Source organism: Panthera onca, chromosome C2 (assembly GCF_046562875.1).
Source record: "Panthera onca isolate mPanOnc1 chromosome C2, mPanOnc1 haplotype 2, whole genome shotgun sequence".
Classification (NCBI taxonomy): Eukaryota; Metazoa; Chordata; class Mammalia; order Carnivora; family Felidae; genus Panthera; species Panthera onca.
This window is the reverse complement of record NC_138347.1, coordinates 138,849,282-138,861,614: the sequence shown is the minus strand read 5'-3', so window position 1 is coordinate 138,861,614 and position 12,333 is coordinate 138,849,282. Positions and strand designations below refer to the sequence as shown.

Below are 12,333 nucleotides of genomic sequence, written 5' to 3'. Positions count from 1 at the left end.
AAGGTCTGGTCTTATCCCTTCATTATACCTTGCTATCAGAAGGGTATGGAAGGACAAGGAGTAGCAGGTGTTGGAAATATATAGGTAGGAAGGGAGGAAGGTAGATATAGAAATAGATATAGATACTTCTGGGAGACTGTTATTTAAGTTAATTGCAGTTTATTTCTTGTACATATTAATGAAATATCCTCACTGAAATTGTATTAAAATGCCATTTAAATTTCTTGAATTTCTGAAGGATTGCATAATACGTTTTAATGTAATTTTGAAATAATAGCATAACTAGATTTATTAAACATATTGCTTCACTAAAAATTATTTTCATAGAAAAATTGGTAAAAACACATTTCCTTCAGAATTAAAAATCTGGCTATAATTTTGAATTTGATAAATAGTCAGTATATCATGTTCAATGTTTAAAATTAAAGCCACAACCAAAAATTTATAGTTGAATTAGCATTTTTATATAGGGTAAAATGAGAAGATATTTATTATGTTAGGTAAAAGCGCTTCCTTTTTGACAGCAGGCAGATTTATAACCATTTTGCTAATGAAATCTTGTTCAGCATTAAATAGAAATCTTAAAATATCTAACTTTTAAATTTATACCCATTTTATTCTTATAAGAGATTACAAAATGATTTACAACCTATCAAAATCAATTCAAGTGTAATTTTCATTTATTGGATACAATAATCACAACTTTTAATTAGAATATAATTTAATTTTCCATTAAAGTCTGTATTAGCACAGAAAGCCAGAATGAAATGTATTTGAATAACTTACTACTTAGAGTGGAGCACATTGAAAATAACCTGATTAATTGTGTCTTTACATGATTAATTGTACATCCTAGGTGCTGATCTCCTTCACACATTGAATTTCTCTATTTTCTTTATTACCCTTTCATGTCATAACAACCTTTTTCTCTTTTATGTAGATTTTGAGGTCCTTGAAAGTAGAGAAGGACAAGGTTGCTCATTCTCTTTCAGAGAGCATAAGAGAGAATAACTCTTTTCATAATATAATCATGATTTTTATTTGCCTTTTTTTTTTTTCATCTTGTAAACACTTTCACTAGAGATAAAGCAACAGTGGTAAAAATGCTGGCATTAGCACAAATCAAGGCAGTGGCAGCAACCTTATTAGTGACCATTGGGTTTTTCACATGTGCAAGCATTTTTAAAACAATTATTATTAAGACTTGAATTTTTAGAGCAGTTTTGGGTTTGCGGTAAAATTAAGAGGAGGGTTCAGAGATTTTCTATATGCTGCATGCCCCACATATGTATAGCCTCCTCCCATTATCAATATCTCTCAACACAGTGATACATTTGTTACAATTGGTGAAACTACATTTGACACAGCATTATTACCCAAAGTCCATAGTTGGTATCTTTGTTCACTTGATGTTACGTATGCTATGGGTTTGTAAAAATGTATAATGAATAACATGCATCTATCGTTATGCTGTTATACAGAGTATTTTTTTATTGCCCTAAAAATCCTCTACTTTTATTTAAGAAATTCTCTTGTCTCATGAACTCAGTGGTAATTTTAACAAATGATATTTAAATAAACACACATTATATAATGAAATGCACCAATATTTGGAAGATCAATATAACTCAACATATAACTCAGTAAGCTATTATTTAACTCAATATAACTCAAAATATACCTCAGTAAACTAATATTTTCTAAATGAGCTATGCATCATGTTGTAAAATCGCACATGAGAAATTTACTCAAAGTGTAAGATGAACTAATTTATTTATAATAGTTTATTGATAATATTTCAGAAACCATATAGCAACCAAGCTTTGCAAAACTAGCACATGTTGAGTTTTGTTGTGATATCAAAGAAGAATATCCATAATTATTGGGAAAAAGACTTCAAAGGCTCCTTCCTGGGGTGCTCAGTCAGTTAAATATTGACTCTTGATTTCGGCTCAGGTCATGATTTCACGGTGGTGAAATGAAGCCCCACATCAGACCTTACGTTGAGTGTGGAGCCTCCTTAAGATTCTCTCTCCCTCTCCCTCTGCCCCTCCCCCATGTACACGCATGTGGGGCTATCTCTCTCTCTCTCTCTCTCTCAAAATAAATAAATAAACAATAAAAAAATAAAGGCCTCTTCCTTGTCCAAGTATATGCTTTCAGGAGATATGCTTTTCTTCATATACTTAAAGCAGAACAATACATTATAATAGGTTGTATACCAAAGAAAAGAGACTGACATAATTAGAAAACAATGCCATTCTTCTCCCTAAGTTTATTTTTGTTTTGGTAGATATTGGTATTTTTCATGTAATATGTGTTTTAACACAGAATGGGATTATAATTGTTATTTTTAAATGAATCAATAAATGTGTAAGCTCTTTCTGTACATTTTCATTTCAAATGTGGCAAGTAACAATAGACATAACTCATATGAATTAAAACCTCTTTGGGATTTTCAACATTTTTTCTACAGATTTTGTTTTTACATAATCTCTACACCCAATGTGTGGCTTGAACTCACAACCCCAAGATCAAGAGTTGCATGCTTTACTGACTGAGCCAGCCAGGTACCTCAAGGGATTTTCAGTAATTTTTAAGAGTATAATGGAGTTTTGAGGCCAAAAATTTGGAGAACTTCTATAGTCAGTCAAAGTAGTTTAAGTCTGTTTTTAGATGCATTTTTAGTGGGGGAATGTATTGAGTTCTGCCCAGAGAAATTTTTTTTTGGTCGTTCTTAAAAAGAACTAATTTAGTTGTGACAGAAAAATATTTTTAATGGTACTAATCAGAGTATATTGTGAATCTCTTTCAAAGGAGCAAAAAAAAAAAATAATTGTTTCACAATTTACTTTTGAACCAAGCTTCATTTAAGCATTCACAGATCCTAACTTGAGAAAATTGTGCAGTATTCTTTTTCTCTTACTCTTCTAATTGAATGTTGCATAAATGTGGCTGCATTGGCAATTTCTTTCCATTTTTTTATATACTCCCTCCCTTTTAGAGCAAATGTTACCTCTAACATTTATAACTTGTTCACAGTAGTAGACCCAAATGCTTGCAAAACAAATTATTCTAATTAACATTCTTTGGCAAAGTTTTTCCTAGACAGACTAAAAATAAACTGCTTTAGTTATAAAAAGTGAACCTTTCCCTTACCCTGAACTGCAAACTCATCAGTTTATTCAAGGTCCCATCGTATTTCTATAGGAAACATTTAGCACTGAGTCTGTCTATAACACCTCTACTGCCTGAAGATAACTATTTTACTCCTAGGTAGTGCTGTGTAACCTGAATTAATTAAAAAAGATTAAATATAATGTAAAATATCATGTAGCATTTGCTGACTTGATCTTTCTTTTGCAAACATCAATAGAAAATGACTTGGTACCAAAGTATGAGATCTTGAGATGGTTACCAGGTATTTTATCTTTCTTTAGCATTTCAAATCAGGTCTCTGATTCAAACCTGTTAAGGATTAGAGTCTTTGTAATAACAGTTCTTATTCTCAACTCAGTAGGAGATGTATGTTTCAGTCTTTACAGGATTCACTGTCTAGAAGAAAAGACCATTTTGTATAGATATGTGATTATAAACATGCCCATACATAGGGATCAATGCAATGTATGAATTGTGTGCAAAATTCAGCTACAGCATGAAGGACAAGTGATTTATTCTTGTGGGGATTGGATAGTCACTTGGAATGCCTTCACTGGAGATGCTATACCTTACCATCATCTTGAAAGATGAATAGAAATTTGGAAGGGGAATACATATAGTCTGGATATTTTAGTCTGAGAAACAACATTTGCAGAGATCTTAGAAATATGAACCATTATCTTTACACATTGATCCACAGCTTCCTTTGTATTGCTGAAGCATCAGTTACTGATGAGGCTTGGAAGTGAAATGGGACTGAGAAACAGGATAAGACCAGATTAGGGAAGAGTTTGACTTGATCCTACAAGTACGTGTAAGTCATAGAAGACTTTAAAGATGGAAGTGATTGTGGCAGAAATTTGAAGGTAGCACTACAAAAAAGATGACTGGAGAGGAAATGGCTATAGTAGTCCGGAGTGCAGAGGAAGACAGTCTGGACCGGGAAAGTAGCAGTATGAGTGAAAAGGATGAAATAGATTTCAAAGAGGTTTTGGAGGGGAGACTGACAGGACTCCATCTTTAAATCCTTTACTCAGGTGCTGGGCAGAGTGGAAGTGTACTTCATCTTCCTTCATCTCCAACAGATACGAGCCTCTTAGAATACACAGACTGCACGTAGACAAGAACTGCATCTGAAATCCTAGAGACAACCTACACTGAAAACGAAAGCATAATAGAAAGTCATAGAGATAGAGGAGGAATCTCCAGAGAGAGAGAGAAGGGGAAATGACAATACAGGTCCAGTTAAGGGACAAGAAAGTTTCAAGACATATTGGGCAATTGGACAAAATATGGAGAGGTCTTCTGTGGTGACTGAAAGATGTTGGTAGCTTTGTAGCATTTCTGAGAGTGGCAATGCCTGGTGGTGCTTTTCTTTAAGAAATGTAAGGGAATGGAAGATGTCCATACTTTGAGTGTAGAATTGAAAGATCCTATTAAAGGACAGAGACATGAACACAGAAGCTAAGCTAAGGAGTTTGTCAAAAAGAGATTGAAAATATAGCTGCAGGTTTTCCCTTGGTGGCGCTAAGAAGTCTATTGCCTATCATCTGGAAATTGTCTTTGGAAACTGGGAGGAAGCCTGTGGAGGTCATGGCATTTTAATCTCATGAATCTTCTGTGTGGTCTTGAAATACATCACTGCTTCTGCTTCCCCAGGAGTTTTATTCTTCCTTTTGACTAGAGAACACCTGTTCATCTCTAAGGTCTCAGGTCATGGATAACGTTTTCTCAAAGAACTCTTTTTTAACCTGAAAGACATGCTTTATCCTTATGAATCCATTCTTTAACTGTAAAAGATCACAAAGTATACCATTGACATTTACTTGTGTTAAGTCTGTCTTCACTAAGGAAATGTACACCCCGTGAAGATAGTACTAGTTTTGATTGCTCACATATGTCCAAGATTAGTGATAGAAATTGATGTGCAGAAGACAGTCATTAGATATTAGTAGAATGAATACATATATAAAAATGGCTACTTGAAATTTTGGTTATAGAAATATTGTCTTAAAAGACATTAGGCTAACCACTTATCAAGACAACTGCTACACTGCGAACAATAATAGCAGCAAAGGTTATGTGACAGGCAGTGCAATTGATGACCATCTCATTTGTAGAAAGAAGGAAATTATATTGCTGCCTCATGACTTATACCCACATAGATTCTAAATAAAAGAAAATACAGAAGTGTATAGTCCAACTGGGAGAGAATTGTCTGAAACCTGACCTTGTAGACAGGAACTCAAAACAAAGATTGATAGATTCTGATTTTATGACTTAATCATCATATGTGGCAACAATCAAAAGCGCTTCCATGAACAAAGTTAAAATGTAAATGACAAAGCGTACAAAGTAGTTGTGATATATTGGGAAGACTTTTATTAATAATGGAAGCATTCGTATAGATCAATAAGGTAAACATTGAGTCCCAGTTAGAAAACACAAAAGTTGAGTTAAGGTAATGAAATTGAACCTCTCAAGAGAGTGACTACAAACTATTAGCAAACATGCATATAAAATCTTACTACTTCCCAAAGGAACATCAAATGGATAAAGAGATACCAACTTTTCTTATCAGAATGGTGTTCTTTAAGTGTGTTGTTACAGTATTTTTAAAGGCTGAAGATAGGCTTGTAGAAGTGATACCACATTTCGGCTAATAATTGGCAATATAATCAAAGAAGGTTTGATAAAACAAGTTTACTAAGAATTGTTTTTAAATAAATGAAAGTTTCCAAAGAGATATATATTCAATAATATTTACCTAGACTTGTTACAAATAGAAAAAAAAAAAGGGAAATACTATGCATGCCAAGTCACATGAAATATTTAGGTAAGTTATTTCATATCTGGAGGATGAAATATACCCTAAAGTAAAACAATGTTATGCATGTCTGTTTATTGATTCCCATGTTATATAAGGGAGGAGAAAATAGAGGTTTTAAAAACAGTCTGATAATATCACATTTGTGGGGGAAAATCCTACATGATTACAAAATCAGTGTCAGCATTGATTTGCCTCAAGGTGTTGGTGATAACAAAATTTGTTTTTGCTTATTGGCATTTTGTTTATATGATAAATAAAGCTTGTGTATTTAGGAAATGATACGTATTTTAGGGTAAAATATATGAGGAAGTGGAAAGAAGAATAATTACAAGTGCAGAAGAGACGGGTTCTGTCGAAGAAAATGCACAAGCCTAATACTCTGTTTCTTTCTATGTTTTCATTTTTTTTAATTGTTTTTGTGTTTTGTGTTTTGTGTTTTTTAATTGTTTTGTGTTTTGTGTTTAATTGTGTTTTGTGTTTTGTGAGAGAGAGGAGAGAGAGAGAGAGAGCAAGCAGGGGAGGGGTAGAGAGAGAGGGAGACACAGAGTCTGAAGCAGGCTCCAAGCTCTGAGCTGTCAGCACAGAGCCCAAGAGGGGGCTCGAACTCACAGACTGTGAGATCTTGACCTGAGCTGAAGACAGATGCTTAACCCACTGAGCCACCCAGGTGCCCCAAGCCTAATACTCTTGATAGAAGTTGTTAAATACTTCAGAAGGCTGTTGTCAGTGAAAGTGACCACACTTTTAACATTGAGAAATATAATTAAATATACACTCACCAGTTCAATAATCAAATTATCCATTCTTTAATGTGCTTAATTATAATTGCTAGTAAGACTTGAAAGTTTTGAAATGTTTATTATTCCTTTCCATTTCTTCTTTTAGAAATTGTTGAGGGGTGTCTCTTCTCGGGTTTGCTTCTCTTGTGTGCTCTCAGTCATCGTGAGGGAACTGTATATATTAAGGTCATCAATACTTGGTAGATTCTACATATTGCAAACATTTCCCCAGATAACTATGTGCTTTTAAATTTGTTTACGGTGTTTTTTCAACATAACAAAAAAATTAGCTTTTAGGTTGTCATAACCAAAATTCCTACCTTTTTTGCTTAGGAGAGGATTTTTAGAAAATTCAGTAGGTTGAATGAGGGGAAATCTAGTTTTACTTTAATTTCCTAATAACCAACACAAATGGATAATAGTTTTTTTTTTTTTCCTACTGATTCGTAATGCTTCTCTTATCATGATTATGCTTGTTTCTGGATTTTCTCTCTTGTGTTAATGATCTGTTCTGTCATTTCTTGTGCCAGTTACACTGTTTTTGGTAATTCTGTTTTCTAATGTGTTCACTTATATAACATTTTCTAGGTTTTTATTGTCTGTTCTACCAGATAAAACTGAATGACAAAAATCCAAAAGTAACCTCATTTGAGATTTCAAATTAAGTTGCATTAAATTATAAAATTTAATATATGAAAATTGGAATCTTGTCATTGGTGAGTCTCCCCCATCATGGTAATATGACATGTTTTACCACTAAACAGATTTTTACTTATCATCCTTAGTATTATTGAAAGGAAAACTATTATTATATTGGTTGTAAACTCTGATCTTTTTTAAAAAAAACCCATTATAATTAGCATACAGTGTTATATTAGTTTCAGGTATACACCATAGTGATTCAACGTTCTATACATTACTGCTCATCATAGTAAATGTACCCTTAATCTTCTTCATCCGTTTCCCCCATCCCTATCCACCTTCCTTCTGGCAATCATCAGTGTCAGGTTTGTTTGTTTCTTCTGTTTGTTTTCTTTCTTAAATTCTACATACGAGTGGAATCATCGGGTATTTGTCTTTCTATGACTTATTTCACTTACCATTATACTCTCCTGGGTGTATCTGTGTTATTGCAAATGGCAGGATTTCATTCTTTTTTTTGCCTGAGTAATATTTCATTGTGTGTGTGTGTGTGTGTGTGTGTGTGTGTGTGTGTGTGTGTGTATACACCACATATTCTTTATCCATTCACCTATCAGTGGACACTTGGGTTGCTTCCATAATTTGGTTACTGTGGATAATGTTGCGGCAAACACAGGGGTGCTTATATCTTTTCAAATTAGTGTTTTTATATTCTTTAGTTAAATATGGGTAGTGGAATTACTGGATCATATTGTAATTTTCTTTTTAATTTTTTGAGGAACCTCTATACTAGAAAACACTCTAATCTTTGTATCTGAAAATTTGGCTGGCTAATAAGAAAATGCTTTCATAATTTACAGTTGCTAAGATTTTGAAATCCAAGCTGAAATTCAAAACCTCTGAACCAGCCAACTGTTCTTTTGATTACAACTAACCTTATGGTTTTAATTATAATAAATTTTATCGTTTCTTACGTCAATATGTCAGTTCTAATTCCTTCCCACTCCACCACCAAGATTCAACAATTATTTCCAAAGGCTACTGGACAGCATAGGTGTTACCCAAACACCAAAATTTAACATTTTCCTACCCTCTAATGTGATTTTTTAAAGGAATATTCTTCTATCAGTTATCGTTACCACAGTCTATCCATTTTCCTAGGGTAGAAGATGCATATTGGTCCAGAACACTTCCTTCCTTGTCTTCTAACATCTCATCAATTATCGAATCCCCCTGATCTTCTATTTAGGTTCACACTGTGCCACCACAATCATCTTCTTGTGAATAGATTTTACTGTGTAATGCTGGGATTTATCATTTGTTACTTCCTGATACCTACAGGGTAAAAAATAAACTATTTAGCCTGAGGAAGAGACATTTTTTATAGTCTTGGCCAATGTGCCTCTTGGTTTTCATTTCTATGCTTTCAACTCAAAAATTCACCTGTGTTTCATCCATACTAAACTCATTAAGCTTACTCAAACTTGCCACACATTTTAGTGCTGATGTGCAAACGTGATTTCTTATTACTGTAATGATCTTCTCCATTTTAAAAAATCTCTCTTGGAGCCAAAGCATAAGAGACTCGTAAAAACTGAGAACAAACTGAGGGTTGATGGGTGGTGGGAGGGAGGGGAGGGTAGGTGATGGGTATTGAAGAGGGCATCTTTTGGAATGCGCACTGGGTGTTGTATGGAAACCAATTTGACAATTTCATATACTAAAAAAAATAATAATAAATAAATACATATCATTAAAAAATAAATAAAAATTTAAAAAAATAAAAATCTCTCCTGGATGCCCATGAATCATTCTTCAATATCCAGGGCCAGCTTTTGCTGCCTTCCCCAGACACCCAGATAGTGTTCATGAAATGAGATGATATGTTAAATACTCAGCAGAAACCTCAGCACCTAATAGTCCGTAAATAAATGGGCGCCACTTTTCATAACAGTAGTGTCTTTTTTCAATTTTGCTTCCATAGTTTCTGTTGATACCTTTATCATATCAGTTACTTTGTGATAGAATGATACACAAACACATCCACCCACCTTGACTAGGATTTGTAAAAGCACGATCTGCATCTTAAGTGTCTTTCTGTTGGGTTTATTTCCCCACAGCACAATGACTCCTTACTCTTTTCTTATTAAACAGGTGAATAGCAAATGATTTTCAAACGGAGGAAAATTCAGTATTTTGGCATTAAATCTAATTACTCTCAATTTACCTCCACAAGGATGGACTAAAATATGTGCCAAGAAAGCACACAATTGTTTAAAACTTCCTAAATCAATATTCTGAAATTCTGAAGTCAGTAATATCACAGTCTAAAGTTCACATCCAAATGGAAGAAAAGAAAAGCCTTTAGTTTGGGAAATACTTCACTCTCTATCTCTTTCTTCCCTGAATTCTTGATTCTCATTTTATTGATTTGAATTAGGTTGCATTTCAGTTGCAGTTTTTGAGTAACACGTATTGAGTGGTTACCATGTGCCAGGTACTAAGCTAAGCATTTTACAAGCGTTATCCATTTAGCCTTGATCACAGTCCTATGACGTAAATCTCATAAGCTCTATTTTACAAAGGCGGAAAGAGAAATTTAAAGAGGCTAGATGAATTTTCCTGGTGCGTACAACATCTGAGTGACAGATATGGATCTAAAAATAGCATCTATAGGATGCCAGGTGCAAACTCTGAATTTTGTTCCATTTACTTCATTGTTAACAGAAGTAGGTCTCTGGCAATGATTGCCAATGGAAATGGGTGGTGATTTTGCCCCTCAGAAGGAATTTGACAATGTCTGGACACATTTTTGGTTTTGACAACTGAGAGTAGGTTTGCTGCTGACAGCTAGTGGGTAGAGGCCAGAGACCCTGGCCCAAGATACAACCCAAGACAGCTCTCTAAAACAAGGTATTATCTGGTCCAAATTGTCAGTGGTGCTCAAGTTGAGAAATGAGGTCTAAGATAAAGGCAGAAAAACTTATAAATTGTGGAGACTCACTCAGGAAACTTCCACATAGAGAAATGTGTGAGAAAGGAGGTGCACCAGTCAAGCCTTGTAATATATGGTAATAAATTTTACATAACAAATGGTAGTATATTCTTATTTTTGTGGAAGACAAGTGTTATGGAAATATTACTATGCTATGCTTATTTCTCTTTTAGAACTTAAAGCAAGAGAAGGTCTTCCTAAATTGTTCAGTGAAAGATTATAGTTGACACTTGTGTAAAGATGATAGTTAAGAAGGAATATTTAGTTTTATGTATGTACTTTAAGATATCAGGTTTTCAGGGCTTATTAATTGTGGTCTTGATTATTTTAGCAAATGGTATCAGCAAAATCTTTTAAATTTGGTGTAGAATTTTTCTTAATCTGAACTAATAGTGAAATTGTAAGTGACTCAGTAGTCCAGCACATTTGGGGGCTTGGTGTTTTCATTCTGGTGAAACAAAGTTGATGACTTGGCCTTGCTCTGATCCCAAGATTGATGCATTGAGGATCGATGGTTATTTGGATAAATGAGTATGGAAACCCATTTTCCTGAAGTGTTTGGTAGTGTTTCATAATGTAATTAGTAAAGTTCTTGAGCCGTTTTTGGATTCCATGGGTTAAGGTTTTCTTGGCAAGAAGGATTTAATATCAAAATGACGAGACACCCACAAATTCACACTGGAACTCTCCGCAGACAGAATGCTTTGCTTTTTGCTCACTTGGTCCCTGTTCTATGTATGCAGTATTCCTTAAATATTTTGCAGCCAGGGCTGGCTTCATCTGTGTCTGAAGCAGAGGCAAAGGGCCTTGGGCTTTGACGACCCTTCTCCATGCTTTGTTCAATCCTTGTCTCTCAACATCTGGAAATTCTTAATTTTTGAACCAAGGGCCCACATTTTCATCTTGCACTGAATTCCCATATTACATAGCTGGTTCATGTATAGCAAGTACATTTTGATTATAAATTATTAAATTCAACATGCAGAGTATTGGGGGCAATATTCCCTTACACTCCTAATAAATCAATTAAAAGAAAAGTAATTCCAGTCTGAATATATGACGTTTATTTTTTTTTTCCAGGAAAACAAAAAGGAGGAGACAGGGGTCGCCTTGAGAAGGCAATATCTAGCAATACAGTTGGCTGAAAAAGGTCATTACTACACTCAGAGTATGTTAAAATCTAAATCAATAAATCTATTTTAGCATCCTTATTAAAATAGGAATTAAAAAAAATTAGAGTCTTTGCAATTTAAAAAATGATACTCAGGAAATACTAGAAATTACTCTATAAAGGTATTTTAATTGTTTTCATTTTATCACATAGGATTGTATAGCTCTGTGTTTTGTTATATGTAAATACGTTTGGGGAAAATACTTTAAGTTTATTACGTCTTTGGCTTGTTCTTTCCAAAATTACAAATTTGAGAGTGAATATTTGTAAACATATAGAAATTTAACTGTACTTTATGAATGTTGATATGTTTTTTTTTGGGGGGGGGTGGAGAGTTAGTTTCCATTCTATGTACTTGCTGTGGGTAATTTGGATAATATTCCCCCGAGTGAAAATGTAGTGCCCAGTTAGCCTAAAGGGGTGATCAATATCTTTATAGACCACGTGAAAGAGAGGCTTCTTTGCTGAAGGGAAAAGCTGACATGGCATATACATCCCTCTCTTGTTTCAGGTGGACTCTTTGGACCCAAGTATAAATAAAAGCAACGCTATTTTAGCTACCTCCATTTAGAAATTGAAGATCAGCATAATTTCAAATAATGCACATTTGCACATTTCTCCGAGCTTTGAAAGGGTTTGTCACAAACTATTGCTGTTGCTCTTCAGTTATTTATGGATTTATCTATAGTGTATCAATCTCTATCCTTAGTAATTTCCAGTACAACAAATCAGCCCGCTGACCTCATCCCTACCGAAA

At 34.1% G+C, this 12,333-nt stretch overlaps 1 protein-coding gene across 2 annotated transcripts in view; it reads left to right on the top strand.

Annotated features, from left to right (window-relative positions):
• The window catches only part of ZNF385D (zinc finger protein 385D), an 889,595-nt gene that overhangs the window by 117,088 nt on the left and 760,174 nt on the right, over window positions 1-12,333 (top strand). Inside the window, exon 2 of one of the 2 annotated variants that reach the window (XM_060638562.3) lies at window positions 11,486-11,573. The exons of the other annotated variant lie outside the window; for it this stretch is intronic. Coding sequence (XP_060494545.1) covers window positions 11,486-11,573 — 88 coding nt within the window. The remainder of the gene's footprint in view (window positions 1-11,485; window positions 11,574-12,333) is intronic. 2 annotated transcript variants of the gene reach the window in all.